Consider the following 25,868-nt stretch of genomic DNA (forward strand, 5'->3'; position numbering starts at 1 on the left):
AATTCACCTGCTTTTACCTTTCCATCTCAAAAAAACCACGGGTACTCCACAACCGAGGTTCACCCTCACTTAGAATACAAGAGGTATACAAGAAATACCCGACAAAACAAGAAGAATGTTGTTGAGAGGACCTTCAAAATGTTCACTAAAACCCTGGTGCCAACTGAGCCCCACTAAAACCCTAGTAAATGAGCGAGAGATTTATTTTAAAGTGTGTTTGGATAGAGAATATTAAATAAAGAAAGTAATTTATGAAGAATTTAAATTTCTTTAATCTTAAAACATAATTTTAAACAACTAAAAATGTTGAATTTTAATTTCCTTCTAAAATGTGAGAAATTAAAATTCTCTTCTTGATAGAAGAACCTTCCAAAATGTTTCGCGTATTTTCTTTATAACATTCATCTTCTTTTTTACCTGAAAGTTTTCGAAATCCTGTTCTCGAACTTGCGATTCTTGCTTCACACCGATGATCATCTTCTTCAAGAAATATTGTCTGAGCTCGCGGAGTGTCGATCAAGTGCGGGCATGAGGGGGACACATAGAACTGCACCCGCCAGTCAAGGGAGCAGTCGTCGCTGCCTATCACGCGGCAGAGGTGCTCTCCGACGCGGAGGGCTTGGGCCATGCCTTGTGCCGTTGATTGAATGTTATGGTCGAGTGTGGTGGTGTATGCGCTGTGTCTTGGTTCCCTTGTGACTCTCCATGCCACATAAGTATTCTTCTCTTTGGAAGCACACCAACCATATCTTTTATTCTTTTTGCATTCATTTTCTCACCCTCATAGTTTTAATTTTTTTATCTAAATACAAAATTTTGAAAATAAAAGAATTTCAATTGAAGAATTTGAAATTCTTAGAATTTAAAATTTCTCCTATCATGCAAACACACTATTAATATATTTAATTGATTCCTTGGGTTTGCATAAAGTTTTAATCGGTAATAAAATGAGTTCTAACTTCTAACATCTTAAAAAATCTACATTATCTTGAAAATTAAGTTTAAACTAAAAACAAAAGTGAAAAAAAAACTTCAACTACACAATAGAAGTGTTTAATTTAAATTTAACAAATGTTAATTGATATCCTTTGAGCATTGGTTAATAAATTAAAATAAGAAAACAAAACAAAATTTATTGAGATACACAAAATTATATTGTACACGATCTTTTTAACATTTTCTTGTAATTTTTATAATAAATACTTTATTCTTTTAACTTCTTCATCAATATCCTAAAAATATTGATTAACAATAAACTTTAAATTTCCTTTTCTTTTTGGACCCAAACACTACATGGGATAGGAGTGCACGATACTTTCATTCATCGTTAAATATGTTTAAATAAAATAAAAAAGACAAAAGTGTGTTGTTTATCCATGCGCACTGGGATTTCATAATAAAAAACAATTAAAAAAATGGCGAAAATCAAGATGGGTCACCCACCGGGTCAATGTGAACAAAACCAACACGCCTTCATTATAAATTATCATTTAGATTATTTTTCTCTATGGTAGGAGTTCATTCATAAGAGGAAAAACAACTTGCTCCATTCCGAAACAGTTGTTCATCTTTTTCACTTCCCAAAATCCTCACCTTTTCTCGCAGTTTTGCTCGAAAAAACCCTTTGTTTGTTCTTTCATGGGCTCATTCTGGGAGCGCCATGAGCAAACGCAACACTTTCTTTCACAATCTCATCAAGCCCTTCAAATTCAGCCCCAGCAAAGGTAAAGCAACACAATCCAATTATTCTTTTTCTTAAAATAATTTTTTTTATTTTATTTTCCGATTATTGAGTATCCTATCACAATAACATCATATACTTATGTATGTAATTAGAGGGACAAAGCGAAGTAGAAGAAATAAAGAACCTAGCTGCACAAGAGCAAAAGATCTTCCCCTACGAAACATTGGTTGCTGCTACCAACAAATTTCACATTCTTAACAAGCTAGGTGAGGGAGGATTTGGACCCGTCTATAAGGTAAGTCAATTAACAATCGTTGTTATTTTTCATGTTTGAGTTGTTTAAGCTTGGAATATGAGAAATGATTCAATTAATTGAATTAAATCAAATATTTTCTTAAAAAATGGATTTGAATAATATCTGATGTGGACCTATGATGGGGCTTTAATTTTTTATTTTTTATAATAGTTTTTGCAAATGAATTTTATTAGGGATTAAGGAAGCAATTTTCTATACCCAGAAAGGTTGACAAATTGGAATTATAATTTTGGAGAAAGTTCAACACGGATAAATTGTTGTTACTAATTTTTGGTTTTACTTGGTAAGCAAAAAATCTAAGACTTATTCTAATATGTGTTTTCTTTTATTTTTTACTTTTTTGTGAAGGGTAAATTGAATGATGGGAGAGAGATTGCGGTGAAGAAGTTATCGCATAGATCGAATCAAGGGAAGACGCAGTTCGTTAACGAGGCAAAGTTGTTGGCACGTGTACAGCACCGTAATGTGGTGAGTTTGTTCGGTTATTGTACCCATGGCTTCGAAAAGCTTCTTGTTTACGAGTATGTCCTTCACGAGAGCCTCGACAAGCTTCTCTTCAGTGAGTGCTTCTTTGCAAATCCTCTTTGTTTACTTGATTTAATTTAATTTTATCACCAAATCTGTGTACGAATATATATATATATATAGTGAGAGAGAGAGAGAGAGAGAGAGAAATTGGCATTTTCATACCTCTAAAGATTAATTTTTTACTCTCACCCAGAAGCCACCCATAAAAAATGCCACTCTAAATTTTCGAGTTTCTTACCAATTAAATTATGAACAATAGACCTAAGTGAATGATTGGACCTGCCGATATTTTTCTTTTCATATATTCTTTCTTATAGAACTTCTGCAATGTGAAGTCCAAACCCATATACTGTCCAGAGTGTCAATTAAGTCATCAGTTGAGTTGTTGAGTCCAAATAAATTTTCCTAGCCATGTGGGGAAATGGTTTTGAGGTTTTCCCTTCACCTCACCTCAAATTTCATTGAACACGGAAAAAGAAATATTTAAATTAAAAGAAAAAGTGAGAGGGTCCCACATTTTTTTTAAATATTTCCTTTTTATTTAAAGTCAATCAACCCACTCCTAACATCACAATTCACCACCAAGCTGTGGGTCCTAAGACATTTTTTTTTTCATCCCTTCTCATCTTAAGTAATTCCTTGTCCAGAGCCTAAGGAAACTAGAAAGAGACGGCACTTAATCCCTTCACCTTGACATACATAAAATTATTAATTAATTGAATGCATGTTTTATAACATAAAAAAAATACGCCCGATAAAAAAAATACGCAAACCCATTTTCTATTTTTCTTCAGTTAAGCACACAACTTACAACCTAGAAAATTTCTAGATTGTAGGACACCTCCTCCACCTTCGCAGAAGAATGAAAGAAACTTCACCCCGATACCCTTTCTGTAGATTGTTCTCATAATAATGCCTTCACAATATTAGGTGTATCTGACCTAAATTTTTTATTTAAAAGTTACTCTAAAGTAGAAGGTTATAATTAAAAATAAAAATATATAATTTTATATATTTTAATTTTAAAATTATTTTTAAATTGAAGTTTATCAGATAATATATTTTGAGATTTTGAGACCTGAAATAAAAAGAATAAACAAAAGAAGGAAAGAAAAGTTTAATCCGTAAAAATTTTAAGGATTCTTTAAATTAATAATTATAGATAATTAATATGATCTTAAAATTTATGATTCTCACGAATAATAGATAAATAATGTGTATCTTTTTTTATAATGAGACTTTTATCGATTTACTTTGATTTCTTGGAAGAGTATGGAAATAAGATTTCACTTCCTTAACTATTCTTTCTGTCTCTATGTTTTTTTATGGCTAGAGATTAAAGAGAATGGATGAGACCTTATTTCACATTAGTAGATATTAATTCTTTTTATAATTACTACTCCCATCAAGTAATAGTTATCTTTAGAAACTTCTTTTATTTAATTCAATTATAATTTAGTCTTTAATTATTAATTAATTATTTATTAGTCCTTACATAAGTCACATGTCTTTCACATGATATATTAATTTTAACATTTTTTCACTTGACTCATATGACATTACTAAACATTATGGACTAAATACATAAATAGATTAAACCAACATAATGCGCATTAAATTAAACCATTCTATATATTGGGTACATCATAATTTCATGATTAAAAATAGAAACCAATTCGAATATACATCACTTAATTGACATAATTCCTTTCATGTACTACAAATTAATCTTCTTTTTAATATTACTATTAGTTAGGAGTACATAATTGATTTAACATAATGCTTTTATTCAAGACAAAACTTATTAACATTATTCTAATACAAATATGCATGCAAACATAAAGAATAAGTAATCAGAAACATCATAAATGAGATCAGAGTGTCACTAAAATGTATAAGGTAAATTACAGTTAATGATCATCAATAACAATAATGTTCATATTTTCAACACGTTCTATAAATATCTTGGGTGTTAATCCTTTTGTCAAAAGGTCAGCTATCATAAAGTTTGTGTTAATATGTTTTATTGACACTCTTTGTTTCTGAATTTCTTCCTTCACGACAAAGTACTTCAATTTCATATGCTTAGCACTCTTAGAGTACTTGTCGTTTTTAGAAAAAAATATTGTTGCAGAGTTATCACAATATATTTTCACCGGCATAGTAATACTTTTGACAATTTCAAGCCTTGGAATAAAGTTTTGCAGTCAATTAGCCTGGATTGTAGCCTCAAAACATGCTATAAATTCAGTTTTCAAGGTAGATACAATAACAATTGATGCATACAAAATTATTTTCATTTGTTTTCGTTTCATAACATATCTAGGACATTGTGCGAGACTAAATTTGCCTTCTTTCTAAATTGGAATAGGTGATGCTGAACACCTTTTCTTTCCAAATCTCTTTAATACTTTATTGGAATATACTTTCTGAGATAAGTCTAATAATCCTTGTGATCTATTATAAAATATTTTTATTCCTATCACATAGCTTACCTCACCCATATCTTTCACTTCAAAGTTGTTAAAGAAAAATTTCTTAGTTTCGTGAAGAAAACCAAGATTATTAATGACAAGCAAGATATCATCAACATACAGAATTAGAAAAATCTAACGGAAGCAATGATATTATTAAATCTCAAATATATACATTGATCAATAGTATTTTCCTTAAATCTAAAAGAAACAATGATATCATTAAACCTCAAATATCATTGGCGGAAAGTTTGCTTAAGACTGTATATTGATTTCTTTAATTTGCATACCATGTGTTCCTTTCCTTCAATTGAAAATCCCATTAGTTGATCCATATAAACATTCGCCTCTAAATCTCCATTAAGAAAGACAATTTTCATAATAGGTTACTAATGTCATGGTAATCCTGAAAGAATCATTTTTTGAGATCGATGAAAACATGTCTTTATAATCAATGTCATATTTTTGAGTAAATCCCTAAACAATTAGTCTAGCCTTGTAACGTTCAAGGTTGTAATGAGAGTCACATTTAGTCTTGAAGACTCACTTACAACCAACTCTCTTACAATCCTTTGACAATTCTATAAGATTCCAAACACTATTATGTTTTATGGAATTTATCTATTCTTTCATGACATTTAATTATTTCTTAGAATTATCATAACTTACAGCATGTAAAAACAAAATTAGATCATTATCATTAATATTTAAGTCTATTTCTGGTTCATGTACGTATACCACATAATCATTCGAAATAGTTGATCTTCTTTTTCTGAGACCTTCTTAATGCTACTTCTTGTGGTTCTTCCGCAATAGGTTTATTATGTATCATGAGTTCATTATTGTGTTGTTGTTTTTCATTATTGTTTTGAACAATTACTAAAAGAGAAGTCACCTTACTGCTAGAGGCACAAGCTAAAGGGACTTGTACTTTATTTTTTTTTTTAATTTCCACATCTCGTGGAACTGTACTCCTATTAATTTTACCATTTTCAATGAACCTTATATTTTCAGTTTCAACAATTCTCATATTATGATTAGGATAATAAAACATATATTTCTTTGACTTTTTTGGATAACCAATGAAATATCCACTGATTATTCTTTCATCCAATTTTATTTCTTGTAAATTATAAATCTTTATTTTTGCTTGACAACTCCAAATATGTAGGTGTCTTATACTAGGTGTTTTATTCGTCCACAGTTCAAAAGGTGTCTTTGGAATTGTCTTATTAGAAACCCTATTCAACAAATACAAGGCAGTTTTTAAGACATACAATCACAAAGATACGAGTAAAGTTGAATTACTTAACATACTCCTAACCATATCCATTAAAGTTCTATTATGTCTTTCTGATACACCATTTTGTTGTGGTGTACTAGACATTGTGTATTGCACACAAATGTCACATTTCTAAATTTTTTTTGCAAATGAACTTGGGTATTGTCTAGTTTCATCGTATCTTCCGAAATACTCATCACCTCTATCAAACCTAACAACTTTCATCTTTGTATCTAATTGTTTTTATACTTCATTCAAGTAAATTTCTAAGACATTCACGACTTGAGATTTTTCATACAGTAAGTAGATATAACCGTAACGTGGATATTCATCAATAAAGGTGACAATATCCTTCCTTTTCAAAAGAATTAATATCAAAAGGTCCACAAACATCAGTCTGCATAATTTCAAGAAGCTGAACGCTTCTTGTAGCTCATTTTTTGTATGTTTTGTTTGTTTTCTCCTAATAGAATCCACACAAATATTTAAATCTGTTAAATCTAGATCAGGAAGAATTTTATTCTTTATTAATCTTTTCATTCTTTCTCTAGAAATGTGACATAAACGTTTATGCCACAAGAAAGCAGATCATTCATTCGCTAAATTACATTTAGTCACAACATTATGATGCAGAGTTAAAATGATTTCAGCATATAAACCATCTAATTTCAATTTATATAAACCATCACAAAGAACATCAATACCAATAAGATGATTATGCTTAAATAAACTAAAATATCCATTACCAAAATTAAAAGAATATCCAATAACATCAAGTTTAGATAATGAAACTAAATTCTCAGATAAATTAGGTATATAAGGAGTTTCTAGTAAATCTAAATGATATCCAATGTCGAGTTTTAAACGATAAGTCCTGACTGTTTCTACTGGAGCTTTCACTCTATTCCTATGAAGACGAACTTCTCATTTGGGCTTATGGTTTGGATTGTAAGGAATCCCTACGTAGTATTAGAAATATGAGTTGTACATCCAGAATCAATCCACCAAGTATTATGGGAAATTTCAGTTAAGTTTGATTCAAAACATACATGAGCATTAAGCTCACCATTCTTTTCGAACCAAGACTTACGCTTTATGCAATCCTTCTAGAAGTGTCCAGATTTTCCGCAAAATTAGCAATTATTGCACTTTGATACCTTTTTCTGGATTAGCAAAGAGTCATCATTGATCTTCAATGACTTTTTGCCTTTGTCATGTTTTTTCATAAATTTCTTTTCAGCTCCTTGATTCCCTTGGTGTCTTACATAATGGACTCAGTGACTTTCTTGATTCTTAAACCCCGTTCCTTCTTAAACTAACATATTGTGCAATTCATGCACATTTCGTTTATGTTTCATGGTATTATAACTCATTTGGAATGAGCCATACTCAAACGGTAATAAGTTAAAAATAAACTGATCAAGGAAGGTTTTAAGTCTTGCTGTAATGTTTGTCATCTCAATGACATGTTCATGCATAGTACACAAACCATTAAACTTCATGGTGGTCAGTGTACTCATTAATGTTTCAGCAAGAGACTTATCAGTTGTTTGAGAGCGCTCTCTCACTAATCCCATAAACTCTTTAGCATTATTGATCTTAGGGAGAACTGTCTTAACACTGACTGTAATAGTCATTCTCATACATTAGGCTGAGTCTGTTAGATCTTTTCCAAGCTTCATAATGGACTTTCTCTTCAGAATAAAATTCACGTAAGTGTTTTGAGACATAAAACACATGTCATACATATGATTCATTCTAATAACGATCAATGTATATTGATGCTCTCCTTTGAGTGATACACTAACACATAACATACTAACATGATGACACTAATAAAATTTTTAACATTATTTGGCAATTAAATATGCACCAATCAGTAGTACCTATTTCCTTTGGGTATATAAATAAAACTAATGATGTATACAAATCGCCTATAATTATATTAATTAATTATAAGAACAATTATCAACCTTTGGACGATCCATAAATGCCTTTTAACAATGAATTTCAATTATCCATAAACCAATAATCATATAATTTAACATCCATTGTTTTATGAGTAATTGAAATAATCATTAATTTGGAATTAAATAACCTTATAGATTTGACCACTTTAGTGACTAATAAATTTATCATACATTTAATTCCAATCAAATATATGGTCTGAACATACTTATTGCTATTAACAATTCATAACCATTTTATTAATTTCATTCCAAGCCAAATAAATACCATACATTCATATTATAACCAATAAAATAATAGAAATTCAATCACATTGAAACAAATGTATAACATATACATATTTGTTGTTACCAATATTTTTAAAGCATTCGTGTTAACTTAATTGCAGACATAAACTTTCAATCCTTTAATCACGTGTAATAATAATATTTGAAAAAAATAAGCAAGTGGGATTAAGAATAACAAAATGTGGGTTGCAAATAGCAATTCGCGTACCGCGTACATGCTGCTGACGGACGCACCCGTTGTTATCATCAAATCAAATTAGATAGCATAAAAAGGAAAATCTAAAATTTTTCTCCAAATTTAATACGTACAACCCAAAGTGCATAGACCACACACAAACATCACAAGTCTTTATCCATTAAACACAATCAAAATAATAATTTTACACATTCATACTTATGATTTGAAAGCCAATTTAATTGATACCCTTTTTAATATAAAATTTCATACTTGCAGCGGAAAAAAAATCCATAAATTTCATAATTAGAGTTCATCATAATTGGAAGAAAATAAATCATTATTAGAGAATAAAAAATTTCACAACAAATGCTTTAATACCACATTAAAAATTTTAAGGGTTCTCTAAATTAACAATTATAGAAAACTAACATGATCTTGAAACTTATGATTCTCACAAATAATAGATAAATAATGTGTATTTTTCTCCATAATGAGACTTTTTTCCGGTGTACTTTGATTTCTTAGAAGATAAGAAAAATAAGATTTCACTTCCTTGATTATTCTTTCTTTCTATCTCTCTCTGATTAGAGATTAGAGAGAACATTTTTCTGTCAAGAAATGAATCTTATTTCACATTAGTGGGTATTAACTCATTTTATAATTACTACTTCCATCAAATAACAGTTACCTTTAGAAATTTCTCCTGTTTAATCTAATTACAATTTAGTCCTTAATTATTAATTATTTATTTATTTCCCTACACAAGTCATATGTCTCTTACATAAAATATTAATTTTAACACAATCTATCACTCACAGTTTTTTTTTTTTTTTGCATTGAAATGTGTGATTTTTCGTTCAAGGTGAATTCAAACACACTTTAAGATAGTTAAAAAGTGGATATGCTGTGAAAAAAAATATTTATCTGTTGAAAATAATGCAGAATCCCATAAGAAAGAACAGCTAGATTGGAAACGTAGGTTTGACATAATCAATGGGGTGGCAAGAGGGTTGCTTTATCTACACGAAGACTCTCACAACTGCATTATACATCGCGACATAAAGGCAAGTAACATCTTACTCGATGAAAATTGGGTGCCCAAGATTGCAGATTTCGGCCTCGCACGACTCTTCCCCGAAGACCAAACCCATGTCAACACACGTGTGGCTGGAACCAAGTATGTAATAATAATCTCTTTCATCCTAAAGTTTTAAATCAAATACATTTATTTATTATCAAAATCAACACTTTTGCAAATTAAAATGGAGTGCCCTGTATTTCTGTAGATATTTGAAGAAAAATTCCCCTGTTGAAAATTTCTGTAGATATAATGATTTTTCTTTTTAGTTCTTGTAAAAATATTGGAGTTTTTATCCTTACAATATTGGTCGTCATTTGTTTTAGTATGTCATAACCTGTCATAAAAAAATGCTTTACATTTCTACAAAGTACAAATATGATGATTTTTTGTTTTTAATAGCAAATTTGGTTTTCATTCTCTGCAAATATATATAACGATTCTTATTTTTAGTTGACATGACCTGATGACCACGTAATATAAAATTGTTTTGATGTGTTGTAATAATGTCAAGGACACTAAATTTGTAGGGACGTAAAAATAAAATATATTGGTCAAATTTTTCTTTATGAAAATTATAGTGAGTTTAATAAAATATTAAACGAACAATTATTATATGCTCAAATCTATTACGTCTTCTGAAACAGGCCAAAGAAAAAATTACTAATTATTCTCTACTGAAATTGTTTAAAATAAAAAGCATTTTCATGTCCTGCCGCGTAAGATTCTTTTGAATACTTTTTTATTTTTAGTGTGTATAAGATACAGACCATAGTTTTATAAAATACTAGTAATAATAATAACTTACGAAATATGATGTCACACGCAGTGGCTATTTGGCTCCGGAGTATCTAATGCATGGACATTTAACCGTGAAGGCTGACGTATTTAGCTATGGGGTTTTGGTGTTGGAATTGGTCAGTGGCCAGCGAAATTCATCCTTTGATATGGACGTGAGTGCACAGAATCTCGTCGACTGGGTAATAATATCACTCATTTTAAATTATTCCACAATATTATCTTGCTAATATTTTTAGGCAAATGTTAATCAAAATCTAAGAAATTGATTAAGGAATTTAAAGTAAAATTATTTTTATCGGGACGCAAAAATTATGTTGTTTATAATTTTTTTATGTTTTTATCTGATTTATATAATAAATATTTTGTCATAAAGAAGCTGGTTAGCAAGATTATTTTTTTATTTATTACTCTCTTTATCTCAAAAATAATTATCATCTTGTATTATTTTACATAATCAAAGAAATATGAATAAAAGAGAATAGTAATTTTAAAAATTAATCATACATCATTATTAGTTCATTTTTAGATTTTGTAGTTCATTCTTAATATATAAGAGATATAAGTAAAAAAAATTTAATTAATATTATATTGAAAAATTAAAATAATAATTATTTTAAGATAATATTTTTTTTACGCAATAATTAATGAGACTGAGAGAGTTATGACTTCTTGCATATTAAATAGATGTAGACTTTTATTCGTTTATTATTTAATTAGTTGGTACGTATTTAATTGGTGGGACTGGGACATAATATAATTTTTTGGTATAATTAGGAGGTGCGATTCCTCTCTTAGTGGATTGATTTTTTTTTTGGAGGAAGAAAATGATACTTCTGTTGTTATCAATACTCAAATTGAGGGATTAAATTCTAGACTTTGATTAATGGATCCAAGGCTGAAGCCCGTGTCAGTAACTTTTGCTTGTGGGACATAATATTGAGGTTGCTTTCTGCCAACATTGATATTGCCAACTTGAATGCTGGTCCTGGGTCATAGTTCCTACGTATTTAAAATGGAAAAAATTGAATGCAATTTATTAAGACTTTTTCATACATAAGTGGAACAAATATATACTATTTAAAAGTATGTTTTTCTTTTTCTTTTAATCTATAATTTATGTGACGAGATTATGACAATAATGAGGATGTTGTTGTATTTAGAAATTAAAACTAGGAGAATGATAATAATTATCTCAAGGACATTAATTTTTTTGAAAAATTAAAAGTTAAAATTTTGTATGGAATATGTTACTAACATATTCTTATAGTGATTTTTAATTTAACATTCTTATTTGTAAGAGTAAATACTTTATATCCTGATAGTGTATATCCTGATAGTGTAAAGGCTTGTTATTATGTAATCTAATCATAAATAAGTATTTGGAGTGTAGTAGTAAAGGAATGTGATTCTTATTTCAATGACTATGATTTTAATTCTTTCTCAAGCATTCTTAAAGTTCATTTAAGAAAATATTAGTCAATTTTTTAGTCTAGTCAACTCTTGAGATTCGGATAGTAAATTTTGAAATATAAAAAAAATTTAGATAGTGAATTTTGAAATATAGAAAGACTTAGGTAGAAAAATTGGTAAAATAGGAAGATAAATTTTACATTTAAGCTCAAATTTTATCATAACTACTTAAATTATATCTATCATAAATTTTACTATAACAATACATACGGACTAAACTCTATTTCCAATAAAAATTTCTGTATTTATTAATTTCTTAATTAATAATCTCAAAATACTTATCAGTCATATTCTTAAAATTAAATGTATTTACAATTTGACTCTAAGTTGCAAATTAACAAAAAAGAAAATGCCGAAAAATAATGAAGATTACTACACTAATTGAATCACCTCGTGTTATGGCAGAGAGTATATCTTGTAATAAACAACATGCAAAAGATCCCATTCTCGTCATAGAAAGCATGACATGCCTTCTTCAAACATTTGTGTTCTCTCCACTGTAATAAATACAAAGCTTTACAAAACATCGTAGCATAAATGAGTCTAGATTTGTGGACATTTATTTTAATTACATTGATAAATTGATAAATTTCGGATGAGGTTGTTTAATCTAATCTTATGAAGGAGTTTTAACTTATTGGTTGAATATAGTGCATGGATTGCTGTAAGTTTTTGATTCTTACAATTAAAAAAACAACTCATTTTTTACTTTCACATATATATATATAGGAGAGATTCATTTACTCCAAGAGTAACTATTTGAGAGTTTCTTCTTATCCTTATCTTTCATTTTCTTGAAATCTAATCATTAAAATTAATTGTTTATTATAATTATTAAAATTTTTTAAAAAATAATAAATATAAAAAATAACTCTAAAATAGTTACTTAGATAAATGGATCCCTCCTTATATATGTATATAACCTCGTTTTTACTTGAAGTAAGTTCACAACCCCTTATAAATGCAAAACATTGCCACAAGTTTGATGTCTGTTTTTTTTTTTTTTTGCCCTTTAATCTTATAGGCATACAGGCTATACAAGAAAGGGAGGGCCTTAGAAATCGTGGACCCAACACTGGCCTCATCAGTGGTAGCAGAACAAGCAGAAATGTGCATTCAACTGGGTCTACTCTGCACTCAAGGGAATCAAGACCTGCGTCCAAGCATGGGTCGTGTGATGGTGATTCTGTCAAAGAAACCACCATGCCACATGGAAGAACCAACAAGGCCAGGAATAGCCGGTTCGAGATACAGAAGAAGAGTATCTCGCGGTCGCAGACCCTCTGCAACAACTTCTGGGGAAGTTGATGATGACTCCTCTGTTAATTCGCAAACTTTTGATTCTTCAAGCAACTATGGCACTAACACTACTACTTCTGCAACAACACCAACAACAAGAAGCTCCAATACTACTGCAGAAGTAGTGGACCGGCGAGGGAAACGACCCATGCAAGGTGGTTAGGTGCAGCATCATGATTAGTTTTTGAAGAAAGAAATTGATGAGGGCACTTATTGTTTTATTTTATGGTGTCATCAATTTTTTGTGATCATGTAAGTAAATATTTAGGATGTAAATGTTACCCGGAGTAGGGAAATTTTTTTAGTGCCACGGAGTATGTTTTTATTTTTTATTTTTGGTTAAATTAGTTTTTTTTATCTAATTTATTATTTATGTTCAATTTGATCTTTTATTTTTTTTATTTAATTTGGTCATCTAATTTTTAAAATCGATTTAATTTGATCCTTTAATTTTTTTGTACAATTTAATATTCTAATTTTAAAACTGATTCATTTTTAAAAAAAATATTTTAGTGATGATTTTAAATCTATATAAAATGAAATTTCTTACTATTTAGACCGAAGCATCAAACATGAGTCACTATTCATATAGTACTTTGCTCATCAAACATGAGTCACTATTCATATAGTACTTTGCTTATTGATGGAAGATGATGAGTCATGATTCCAATTGTTAATGAATTCCTTTCCTTCAGAAGTTGAGTTGCTATTAGAAGCATCGTCAATTAAAATAAAATGATGAGTCATGATTCCAATTGTTAATGAATTCCTTTCCTTCAGAAGTTGAGTTGCTATTAGAAGCATCGTCAATTAAAATAAAAAAGTTAGTTAATCCATCCAAACATCAATAAATATAGTGTAACATTTTGTTAATTCCTACCTTCAACGGGATCAAAGTCAATAGGAGAATTATATACTGCATTATCAGCTTGATAGGAGACAGAAAGTATTAGGATGAATCAAGTTGGAGGAAGATGAGACTACATTGCAGGGATTGTTTGAATCTATTTCATTCCCTTTTTTTCGTAAGATCTACACCAGCCAAATGACTTCGAGTTGAACTTTTTCCTTAGTAAAAGGACGTGGTTATCACTTGGTTGAGTGTAGCTGTGATCATTTAACTGAGTATTCTCCAGGGCAGTGACTGCTGATTTAGCATGGTGGAACTAACATCAGCTAGTGGTGTTAAATATCTTGTTCTCAGAGGAAGACATAAGTTTTAATTTGACTTCCATTAACTTGTTTGTTTTCACTTTTCTCCCTTGTGACATCATTTCTTTTCAATCGTGTAGCAGCTGCAACATTCTTTCTTGCTGATCATTATCCATGATTGTGTAGTAAAAAATGCTGCAAAGTTAATTGCAATTAACTACACTAAAAAAATGATAGTCTCAAATCAATTTCAATTCAACCATTTCACATTAAACATAGTAGAAGCCATGCATTAAAATCAATTTCAATCCAACATCTCCAGCATGTTGTTATTTTCATGTGTGTATTATGTAGAAAAAGTATTTAAGATAACAAATTGACATATAAGGCTTCATCAAATGGGAAATAATTGAAATCTAAAATTGAGATAAGGATGCATCAATTGGGTTTGTTAGAATTTTATTATTATCATGCGCTATTTTTGTCTCTGATGCTAATATATTTCCGAGAAGTTGTAGGAAACACTAATTAGAAACTTATTGTTAACATTCTTGAAAACAAAAACTTGGTACTTTGGCCTCATGTCTACTATCTAAATCTTATAGTAATATTCACTATGGTAAGATCTATCTAAATTTACAAAAGCTAAGTTTGGGCAAGACTAAATTTATATGAAATTATTGGTATACCTTAGAAGTCAAAATTTCCCAAACTTTTAACAGAATGAAAGATCTATCTGCACAGGTACAATTGTTGTACCCTGTTATAAATATGTTACACTGTCAATAGTATAATGAAAAATACTCTCAAAACAAATTTCATTTTGCTAGTTCAATTATTAGCTGTAAAAGTAGAATTTGTAGAGGTAAATGAATTATAAATTTTGAAATGAAAGAACAAATATAGCACTCTACTAAGACATTCAAGCGCATGAAACATGAAATTAGTGGTATACCTTGGAAGTAAAGGTCCCACAACTTCGTGCCAGTCTTCAACATATCAATGTACATTTGTGTTATTTGCAATCCTACATTACACATTCGATAATATAATAAGCATGAGTCTTTTACAAATCTCAACTCATATGAAGGAAAGGGAAATACCTTTAGGAAATGACTCAGTTTTTAAACCCAATAAACAAAGTAAGAAAGCTGGAATGGAATAGTAGGCGAAAATGTTGTACCTACACTAACCTTCGCTTTTGGAAGAAGAAAGAAGACCAATGACAAAAATGCTTGTGTGCTTTAGACCAGTTGACGGTTGTAGACCCCACAACAATATCTCCAATAGCCAACAGTTTGAACCCCACGATGAATCTTGCTTGCGATATGAGTTTTGCCAAACCAATCCAATAGATCATTTTTTTCTCTTTCACAACTTTTCCATTGCACAATTTTTTATGAAATTAGGTTACTTGAGTTGACGACTCTGAACACCAATTGTGCAATGATGTTGATCAATTTTTTTATTTGTTAATTTATTAATTTATACATAACTTGGAATGACTTGCCTTTTATAAGTTATGCGTGTGGTTCCTGCTAGTTGACTCTAATTATTTTTATTATAACCTACAAATTTATTTACTAATTTAAATTTGCACAAAAAATAATTTCCTAAGATTATAATAGCAATGTGGACTACTTATATGTTAAATTGGGGGTACTGATCTTCGTGTATCCTGAATTGGGGGTACTGATCTTCGTGTAAAAATATATTAAATATGATCCAATCCTAGAACCTTACATCAATTGTGCAATTAAGGTTATGCATATTAAACAAAAAACTATGCTCCCAAAACTCAACAGCTGCTATCCATCACCAAATATTTTAGATGCTTTTATATAACACCACCTCACATCCAAGATAGCCAAACAACATATTACTATGAAGGCCCAGACAAAGAGAAAACCGAAATAACTTCAAGAATCAATTTTGGCTGATGATGTCCATCTATTTTTGTCTGCACCACATAAAATGCAATTTTTAACCTCTACGATCACCTGATACCTCACAGCAGAATCTACATTATCCAATCACGCCAAACTGCACAACCAAGCTTGGTCTATTATATGGTAAATGGGGTATAGATCTCGGTCTATCTAAAATAATTCAATACAATGATTAGATCAAGCTTGCTAGCAACTTAACAAATATAAAGTAGTTTGCACTATCATGAATAACCAAATATAAATCAAGCTCAATTAACAACTTAATATTGATCCATATGTCTACAAAACATGATTCAAGTATGATCATATTTGCACACCAAAAGAGGAGTAAGAATTTTCCACATTTCTCATAGCATAATCATCAAATTACAAAACAAATTCAAGGAACATTATAAATTCAAGTTCATTCAGTTTTGATGGTCTTTGTGAGCTTCCTAGATGATAGCTGAGCAGATGCGATTTCTTGTGACATGAATTCATCAAGTTGTAATTCATTAGACAATCTCTTTGCTGGCTACTAAATCCGGATCATGATCCACTATTGTAGGCAAACACTGCTGTAAATACAATAATCTAAAAAAAAAAAGTCAAAAACTAATTTAAAAGATACAGATCACTATTAGAGGTGTGTATCAAATAATAAGCTAAAACTTCATAAGATAATTTGTATTCCATCTTACGGTGTCATATTGAAGAACACTATTTTTATCTGACTGTCCCACAGAAGTTTCATATGTAACCTGGACAGAGTTGTATTAAAAATATGTATTAGCTATGAATAATAATCTAGATTTCAACCTCTCCTTTAGGTACAACAAAAGCTTCAACCTTAGTCAAATGGAATCCTCCTCTCCTCCTATGCAAGACATCAAGATCCATACTGACAGAAGCTCCTTCAGAAATCCTGGTGCTTCGAGATTTTGAAGCTTACTTCGAGATGAGTATGGTAATTGAATTACAGGGTTCATGGAATTATGCGGTTTTACTACTAACATGGAAACAAGGTTGTTTGGCATCTTCAATGGTCTTAAGGTTGCAAAGGCTGCTGGATTTCACATTGTTAATTGTGAGTCAAATTCTCAAATTACGTTAAAGATGATCTTCCAAGGTGTAGCTCTCCAGAATTAATATGCACTAATCATCTCTTCTATTCCCCTTTCTTGACCATGTCTAGGATTTAACTTTCAAGCACACTCTATGGAAAAGAAATGCTTGCGCCAATTGGTTGGCTAAATCTGGAGCCAACTCTCAAGATCATTTTCGCTTGTTAAGTTTTTGTCCCACACCTATGCATTACTTGTTACTTACTGATGCCAAGGATTATTTCTTCCTTAGAGTTTAGCTTCTGTTGTTCTTTACTGTCATACTCATCAAAAAAATTTATAGAGTTCATATACATAATATATTTTGTACTTGGTCATGTCCAAACTGATCCATTATAGCTTGAATGAGCTATGCATTAGAAGACACCTTTTGTAAATGGGCTGCACCTTACACCTCAAAGCTAAAGTACATCTAAGCATTTGATCAAGAGGATCTAGATATATATTTGGTTCATCTTCACTACACTAATAAAGTCAACTGATAAGAGATGTTAAAAGAAGGCTAATAATATAAGTTGTAAATAAAAATATAATTTGTGAGTACATACTTCCCTCATTAAATCTCTAAGCTCAAGAGCAAACTTCCCAATAATTTAAGCACATACACTATCCCAGAACACAAAAGTTGCACTATTTTTTTCTATCCAAGACTGTTATTGATAAGAGCTAAAAGGGAAAAGATTGGTTTCGAGGACCAGTGACCTCCAAAATAAAGAAGAAAAATAAGAAAAGACAATTTTCATTCATAACTTGCTTGATTATTACATGCTTATTTATACTATCCTTTGTAACAGAATTTGTAATCTTTGTGCCTAAGGGAATATTTATTTGTTATGCCTGCCTCCTAAGGTCCGACAAGCACCAAGCAAGAAGATCACAGATGATTTGCTGCTAAATTTCCCATCTCACCCTTAGACAAAGTCCTTGAGGTAAGATGGCTTCGTTACTGCCCTCTTGGGCCTTTCTACTTTTCGCACCTGTGTTGCATGTTCTGCTACTCTTGTTTTTGCTTCAGCTAGTTCTTCTTCCTTATCACTCTGTGGCCCTTGGAAAAGCACCTTGTCCTCAAGGTGGTATTCTTGATGAAGCTGGGACCAATCCTCCCAAGAGGTGTCATCTGGTGATAATCCCTGCCATTGGACCAATACCTCCCAGGCAGCGTTGGGTGGTGGTTTGGTTCTTCGATAATCCAAGATCTTCATTGGAGCTATGACATGTTGATGATCTATAATTTGACCTGGCAATGTAACTGGTGCATTTTCCGGGTCCCCACGAAATGGCTTCAACATGGAGTAGTGAAAAAGCTGAGTGAATTCTTGCTTCTGTCGGAAGTTTGAGACGATAAGCCACTTTGGCAATGCGTTCGATGATCTAAAAAGGGCCATAAAACCTTTTGGCTAGTTTACACGAGAATGCTTAGGAGCCTTTGGCAGTGGATTGCTGATGAGGACGCAGTTTCAACAATACCCACTCTCCAGGGTGATAGTTCACATCACGACGTCTCGTGTCTGCTTGGTTCTTCATTGAAGCTTGTGCCTTCAATAGCTTCTTTCGAATGAGCTGAAATACTTCATCTCGGTTAGTCATCATGGTATCAACAACATCATGGTTAGAGGTTCCGACGATGTATGCCGGAAAATTGAATGGCTTCCGACCAAATGTAACCTCATACGGTGTGGTGCCTGTCGCTGAATTCCAAGATGTGTTATGGGAGTACTCTGCCCTTGCAAGAAACTTGCCCCAATTAGATGGCCGGTGGTGAACAAAGGACCGCAAATATTGTTCAATAACGTGGTTTAGGACCTTAATCTGGCTATCACTCTGAGGGTGATAGGCTGAACTCATCCTTAATTGCGTTCTGCTTAGACGAAAAAGCTCCTGCCAGAACTTGCTGATGAATAACAGGTCCCTGTCGGAGACCAAGCTTCGGGGTACCCCATGGATCTTCACAACCAGCTCCAAGAACAGAGAGGCCACTGTGTGAGCAGTATGCACAGTAGGAAGCATGCCCAAATGCATGCCCTTCAATAATCGGTCAACTACAATGAGAATGACAGTGTTGCCGTGATAAGGAGGTAGCCCTATGATGAAATCAAGGGAGAGGTCTTCCCAGGGCCGATGCGGCACCGATAGGGGACACAACAACCCAACAAGCTTCTTTGTCTCATATTTAGTGCACTGACAGTCGAGACACATGGCTATGAATTGAGTGACGTCACTCCTGAGACCAGGCCAATAAAAGTTCTCTGAAATTCTCACAATTGTCTTTGCAATCCCGGCGTGTCCTCCCATAGGAGTAGCATGATATTCTCGTAGCAACGTGGAGATCATTGGGAGGTCCTGCGGAAGCGAAATTCGACCTCGGTGGAGAATCATGTTGTTGGCAATGGAGAAGTCGGAGTGGTTTGTGGGGTTGTCAATGATTACAGTGCGTTGCTGGACATACCTTGAGTGAGCTTCTAGTTGGTGTCAAAGTTCTTCCAAGAAAGTCAAACAAGGAACCGAGAGGATCATAGAGATTGACGATTCTTGCTCCGGCAACCTTGATAACGCATCCACGGCTTGGTTGTGAGCACCAGAGCGGTACTGAATCTGGTAATCATAGCCCATGAGCCTAGCCAAATACATGTGCTACTCAGGTGTTTGAATGACCTGAGTGAGCAGTTCCTTGAGGCTACGATGGTCAGTCAGTATGATAAACTGATGACCAAGCAAATATTGATGCCATTTTTTGATGGCTGCGATAATCGCGAACAGGTCTCGCACGTACGTTGATGATCAGAGTAACTTGGCACTGAAAGGTTTGTTGAAGAATGCTATGGGGTGTCCTCGCTGTGAAAGAATGGCACCCATACCAATTCCTAACGCATCTGTCTCAACTATGAAGGGAAGGTCGAAGTCCAGTAAAGCTAACACTGGAGCTGTTGACAAGGCATGTTTCAAAGTGTCAAAGGCTTCCTGTGTCTCCGATGTCCATTGACGGGGTTCTTTGGTTGTGGCTTTGACCAATGGGGCCGCAATAGTGGCATACTTCTGAATGAACTGATAAAATCCAGCAGGGCCCAGGAAGCTTCTCACGACCTTCGTTGTACGAGGAACAGGCCATTGCTGAATTGTAGCGACCTTTGATGCTAAAGGCTCCACTCCCTGATGCGAAACCAAATGCCCTAAGTACTCCACCTGAGACTGGGGAAAGAAACATTTAGAAAGCTTCAGAACAAATTGGTTTGCAAGTAATACCTGAAAGGTGAGCTCCACATGCTTCATGTGTTCATCAATGGAGGCACTGTAAATTAGTATATCATTGAAGAAGACGATGATGAAATAACGAAGGTACGGTTGGAAGATCATGTTCATAGTTGCTTGGAATGAGGAAGGTGCATTGCATAACCCAAATGGCATGACCTTGAAATCATAATGGCCATGGTGGGTTCGAAAAGCTATTTTAGGAACGTCCTCAGAATTCATGCGAATCTGATGGTACCCCTGCAACAAGTCGAGTTTGGAAAAACACCTTGCACCCCCTAATTCGTCGATAAGCTCATCAATCATCGAAATTGGGAACCTGTCTCTCATTGTTAGAGCGTTCAAAGCCCTATAGTCAACACAAAATCGCCATGCACCATCATGCTTTTTGACCAACAATACCGGAGAAGAAAATGGGCTGGTGCTTGGTTGGATGAGCCTTTTTTGTAGCATGGAATCAACCTGAGCTTCCATTTCCTGCTTTTGGTAATGAGGGTATCGATATGGCCTGACATTGACCGGAGCTGCCTGAGGAAGTAGATGAATGTGATGATTAGTCTCGCGAGCTGGCAGCAATGTGTGGGGTGGCTGGAACAGAGCATCGAACTTGGTCAGCAGAGTGCGAATGGAGAGAAGGAGTTCTTGAGGAAAGGAATCATTGTCTGAAAGTAAAGTGATGTGGTAATAGAGAGCATTACTATGTCTCCGGGAGAGCCGCCGAAACGAAGAGATGGAGCTAAGAGAAGCGTCCATGTCACCCTATAAAGTAATCAGGCTACCTTTATAGAAGAATTTCATTGCCAAGGTGTTGTAATCAGTCAAGACCAGCCCCAAGGACTTGAGCCACTGAACGCCAAGCACTACGTTCGCGCCGGAAATAGGTAAGATATAAAGGTCAACTCAAAATTCCGTAGCCTGGATACTGATGGAAATGGCTTCACAAATAGAATTGCAATCTAATTGTTGACCATTGCCAACCATAACACACAAAGGAGTGGTGGGCCAAGAAGAAAGACCCAATTGGGTGACCAATTGTTGTTGAATAAAATTGTGGGTGCTTCCTTCATCCACCAGAAGTACCACGTCGCGACCGGAGATTGTGGCGACAAAACGGAGTGTTTTCGGGGCAAGGTGGCATGTCAGGGAATTTAAACTTAGTTGGGCCGGGTACGGGTCATGGGTTATGGGCAGGTCAGGAAGGGTCGAGGCTGGGGTCCAAATTGGCTATAAGAAGCGGGTCAGGCGGTTTGTCCTCTTCTGCTAGCAAAAGAAAGACCCTAGAGGCACAACGGTGACCTTTATGGTATTTCTCATCGCAGCTAAAGCAGAGCCCTCGCTTACGGCGAGAGACAATTTCCTCAAAGGTCAGGTGCTTGAAGGGTGGTGGCGGGTTTGGACGTGGGGAAGAAGAGGGAATAGATGGTGATGGCCGAGGGGAAGGAGGAAGTAGGGTTAGCTGCGGGTTAGGGTGAAGGGGTCCATGGTTTGTCAGGGAGGGTGGTCGAGGGCAAGGCGGGGGAGGTGATGGACGATGATCAAAGAACTTCTCCTTTTGGAGACGAGCCAAGTCGGCGGCTTGAGTGAGGGAGAGAGGCTGATGAGCCTGCACCTCAAAGCGGATCTCTAGAGTGAGATCGGAGACGAAACAACTGAGGAGGAACGAGGGTGGAATCCCCATGACGCGGTTGACCAAATCCTCGAACTTCAACTAGTAAGTCGCCGTTGATCCTTTTTGCGTAAGTTTACACAAAGCCCCAGTAGGGTCCTTGTACTGCGATGGTGCGAACCTAGTTTGCAGGGTGTGCAAAAATGTTGGCCAAGAAGTGAATTGACCATTGCTGGTCATCCAATGGTGAGGTGATCATACTCTGGGGTACCATGGTACCATGGTACTCAAAGAATTGGTTGATCTTGAAGGTCCAAACAAGGGGGTCAGTGCCATCGAAACGAGGCATATCTAATTTGAGTCTATGGTTTTGTGCAGGTGGATTGACAGGGAAGGTGTGGGGAAAGGATGAAGGGAAGGTGGGAGCAGTGTGGAACGAAGGTGCAACGTGTTGAATAAGGTCATCAATTTTGTAGGTTAAGGTGAGTTATTGTTTGGTAAGGATAATGAGGATATCCTCTAGCTTATCGGAAGAGGAAGATGATTTAGCAAGGTCGGCCATGATAAGGACAACGAGAGCACCAGTTGATAAGAGCTAAAAGGGAAAAAGGCTGGTTTCGAGGACCAGTGACCTCCAAAACAGTGAAGAAAAATAAGAAAAGGAAATTTTCATTCATAACTTGCTTGATTATTACATGTTTATTTATACTATCCCTTGTAATAAAATTTGTAATCTTTGTGCCAAACAGAATACTAATTTGTTATGCCTGCCTCCTAAGGTCCGACAAGCACCAAGCAAGAAGATCATAGATGATTTGCTGCTAAATTTCCCATCTCACCCTCAGACAAAGTCCTTGAGGTAAGATGGCTTTGTTACTGCCCTCTTGGGCCTTTCTACTTTTTTTGCACCTATGTTGCGTGTTCTGCTACTCCTGTTTCTGCTTCAGCTAGTTCTTCTTCCTTATTAGTTATCTCCAGTTTATACCAAATGTATACATGATAAAGGAGGCAAACATACTATTTAATATTAGAATATTAGATTGTTAACTTTAGTTAATGCAACAAAAGAAATAAAAAGCCGTCGATGTAGCTCTTTGTTATTTGCAACAGAAGAAATGAGACAAGTTTAGAAAGAACCCCAATAGCCCACACCAAAAACCCACCGACGAGCCTTTGTTTTTTCCCCCCAAAAGAAGTTGTGGCGAGTTTCCTACTACAGAAGAAGAAGCTGCGACGAGTTTCCTACCAGAGAAGAAGCCACACCGAGTTTTCTCAAGTGTAGAACAGAAAACTCTTTTTCACTCTGAACACGGTAGGAAAGAAGAAGAAAAAAAAAGAATTTTTTTGCTTCGATAGGAGAAAAAAAAACAAGATTTTTCACCTTTTCTCTTCCTCTTCTTTCTAAAACCTTATAGTACCAAACAAAAAATGATTATAAGATAAAATAGCCTTTAGAATGGACAAATGTCATGAAATTAAAAGGAATAAGACACGAATTTCCCAGCCTAAATTTGGCATAGAGAGATAATAGACAAAAAAAAAGTTAGATTCTTAAATAATTAATAATGTAAGTGTTAAATGGATCAAACAATCAAATAAAATAAATGATGAAATTTTTTTTTTAAAGAATAACGATTAAACTAAATATTTTTTAAAAGATAAATAATCAAATTAAACTAAAATATAAGATTAATAACCAAATAAATTATTCATCTAGCAAAAAAAAAAAAAAACAAATCCACCTTAAATAAATGAATAAAAAAATGATAAAAAAAAAACAGGAACAAATCTGAGAAACGCAAAATTGACATGAATAGACACCTTGAGTTCACGGGCTAATCGAGACCGGAGAGAGTGAGGTGAATAGTAGAAGCAACACACAAAAATGGGGAGCATAAGCACAAGCAGCATCAGAGCTCCCCCAACCCGAAGAACAACAGTCACTCCTTTCTCTTCCCTTCTCCCCAAACCCAAACCTCATTTTCTCTCCCTTTCCACTTCCAAATCCCACGCATTCCCTCTCTCCAAGCCCCTAACCATTTCCCCCAATTCACATCCCCTCATTCCCAAATCCATCCCCACCCTCTCCTCCTCCTTCCCCCTAAACCTCAAGTCCCGACTCCGCAACGGAGAGACCCTCTACGGCCTCTTCCTCCTCTCCTTCTCCCCCACCCTCGCCGAGATCGCGGGCCACGCCGGCTACGACTTCGTCGTCGTCGACATGGAGCACGGTCCTGGCGGCATCCACGACGCCCTCCCCTGCCTCCACGCCCTCGCCGCCGCCAACACCGCCGCCATCCTCCGCGTCCCGGAGTCCACCGCTGCTTGGGCCAAGAAAGCCCTCGACCTCGGCCCACAGGGCCTCATGTTCCCCATGATTGACTCCCTGCAGTCGGCCCAGGACGCGGTCTCCTACTGCCGTTTTCCTCCCACCGGACTCCGCGGCGCGGCCCACCCCATCGTCCGGGCCTCCAAGTACGGCCTCGACGAGGGGTATCTCGGTAATTACCTCGACGAGCTGTTAATCATGTGCCAGGTGGAGTCCGAGGAGGGCGTGGCGAACGCTGGCGCGATCGCCGCTGTTGATGGTGTGGACTGCGTGCAGATGGGGCCGTTGGATCTGAGTGCTAGTTTAGGGTACTTGTGGGACCCTGGGCACAAGAAAGTGAGGGAGGTGTTGAGGGAGGCCGAGAACAAGGTTTTGGAGAGCCGAAACGACGACGTTGAGAGTGGGGCCTACTTGGCGGGTTTCGCTACGGCGTATGATGGGGCGAGGGATTTGAGGTCGCGTGGGTATCACATGGTAAGTGGCGCCGTCGACGTGGGGCTGTTCCGGAGCGCGGCCCTGGAGGATGTCACGCGGTTCAAGATGGACGGGGATGGGTCGGAGAGTGATGAGGGAGAGGAGAAAGAGGGTGATGAGAAGTACTGGAGTGAATGAATGAGTTTTTTTTTTTTTTTTGTAGTTTTGGAATTTTTGTAAATTAGGTGATGTAGTTTATTTATGTGACTTTGATAGCTTGATCTTTTAAATGAAAATGACTCTTTGATTGCATATTTTGTGTTTGTTATATGTGCAACAAAATCGATGTAGTCAAGCCAAATGGCATCCAACCAAGAGGGTCTAGCTCAGTTAGTTGAGCAGAGTATGTGAGTTTTGTAAATCTCTTGGTATCGTATTCAATTCATATGGATAGAAAAAAAATAGAAGCCAAATGGCGTCCGGCGATCCATGTAGATAACTTTACTAGTGGTATGATCTATGTACCTGACTTTGCTAGTCATATGATCCATGTAGTCGATTTCCTGGTGAGGTAAAGCTTTGTTGTTTATTTGTGCAAGAAAATCCATGTTGTATAGAGGATGCTGATGAGTACGGGGTTTTGGCTTCTCTATTTTTCATGTCGGGGAATTTGATATACATGTTGAAGTTCTACTATCTTAAGG

The 25,868-nt window shown here is 34.6% G+C and overlaps 2 protein-coding genes across 2 annotated transcripts; both read left to right on the forward strand.

Annotated features, from left to right (window-relative positions):
• Positions 1-1,484: 1,484 nt before the first annotated feature.
• LOC114367987 (putative receptor-like protein kinase At4g00960) lies at positions 1,485-13,745 on the forward strand. Its single transcript, XM_028325295.1, has 6 exons — positions 1,485-1,724; positions 1,837-1,979; positions 2,349-2,559; positions 9,660-9,894; positions 10,625-10,775; positions 13,091-13,745. Exons 1-6 carry the CDS (start codon positions 1,661-1,663, stop codon positions 13,526-13,528), a joined length of 1,242 nt encoding a protein of 413 aa, XP_028181096.1. The 5' UTR covers positions 1,485-1,660; the 3' UTR covers positions 13,529-13,745.
• A 10,466-nt stretch (positions 13,746-24,211) lies between these two features.
• Positions 24,212-25,478, forward strand: LOC114368690 (2-keto-3-deoxy-L-rhamnonate aldolase-like). Its single transcript, XM_028325919.1, has one exon. The coding sequence runs from the start codon at positions 24,307-24,309 to the stop codon at positions 25,360-25,362; it is 1,056 nt and encodes a 351-aa protein (XP_028181720.1). The 5' UTR covers positions 24,212-24,306; the 3' UTR covers positions 25,363-25,478.
• The last annotated feature ends 390 nt before the right edge of the window (positions 25,479-25,868 follow it).

The sequence above is a fragment of the Glycine soja genome, chromosome 9 (genome assembly GCF_004193775.1).
Source record: "Glycine soja cultivar W05 chromosome 9, ASM419377v2, whole genome shotgun sequence".
Lineage (NCBI taxonomy): Eukaryota > Viridiplantae > Streptophyta > Magnoliopsida > Fabales > Fabaceae > Glycine > Glycine soja.

Excerpts from the sequence above, each read along its gene's own strand:
- LOC114367987 (XM_028325295.1), top strand. The coding sequence starts at position 1,661 with ATGAGCAAACGCAACACTTTCTTTCACAATCTCATCAAGCCCTTCAAA. Across the intron at positions 1,980-2,348 it reads GATTTGGACCCGTCTATAAG|GGTAAATTGAATGATGGGAG; the intron begins GTAAGTCAATTA and ends TTTTTTGTGAAG. Across the intron at positions 10,776-13,090 it reads CACAGAATCTCGTCGACTGG|GCATACAGGCTATACAAGAA; the intron begins GTAATAATATCA and ends TTAATCTTATAG.
- LOC114368690 (XM_028325919.1), top strand. The coding sequence starts at position 24,307 with ATGGGGAGCATAAGCACAAGCAGCATCAGAGCTCCCCCAACCCGAAGA.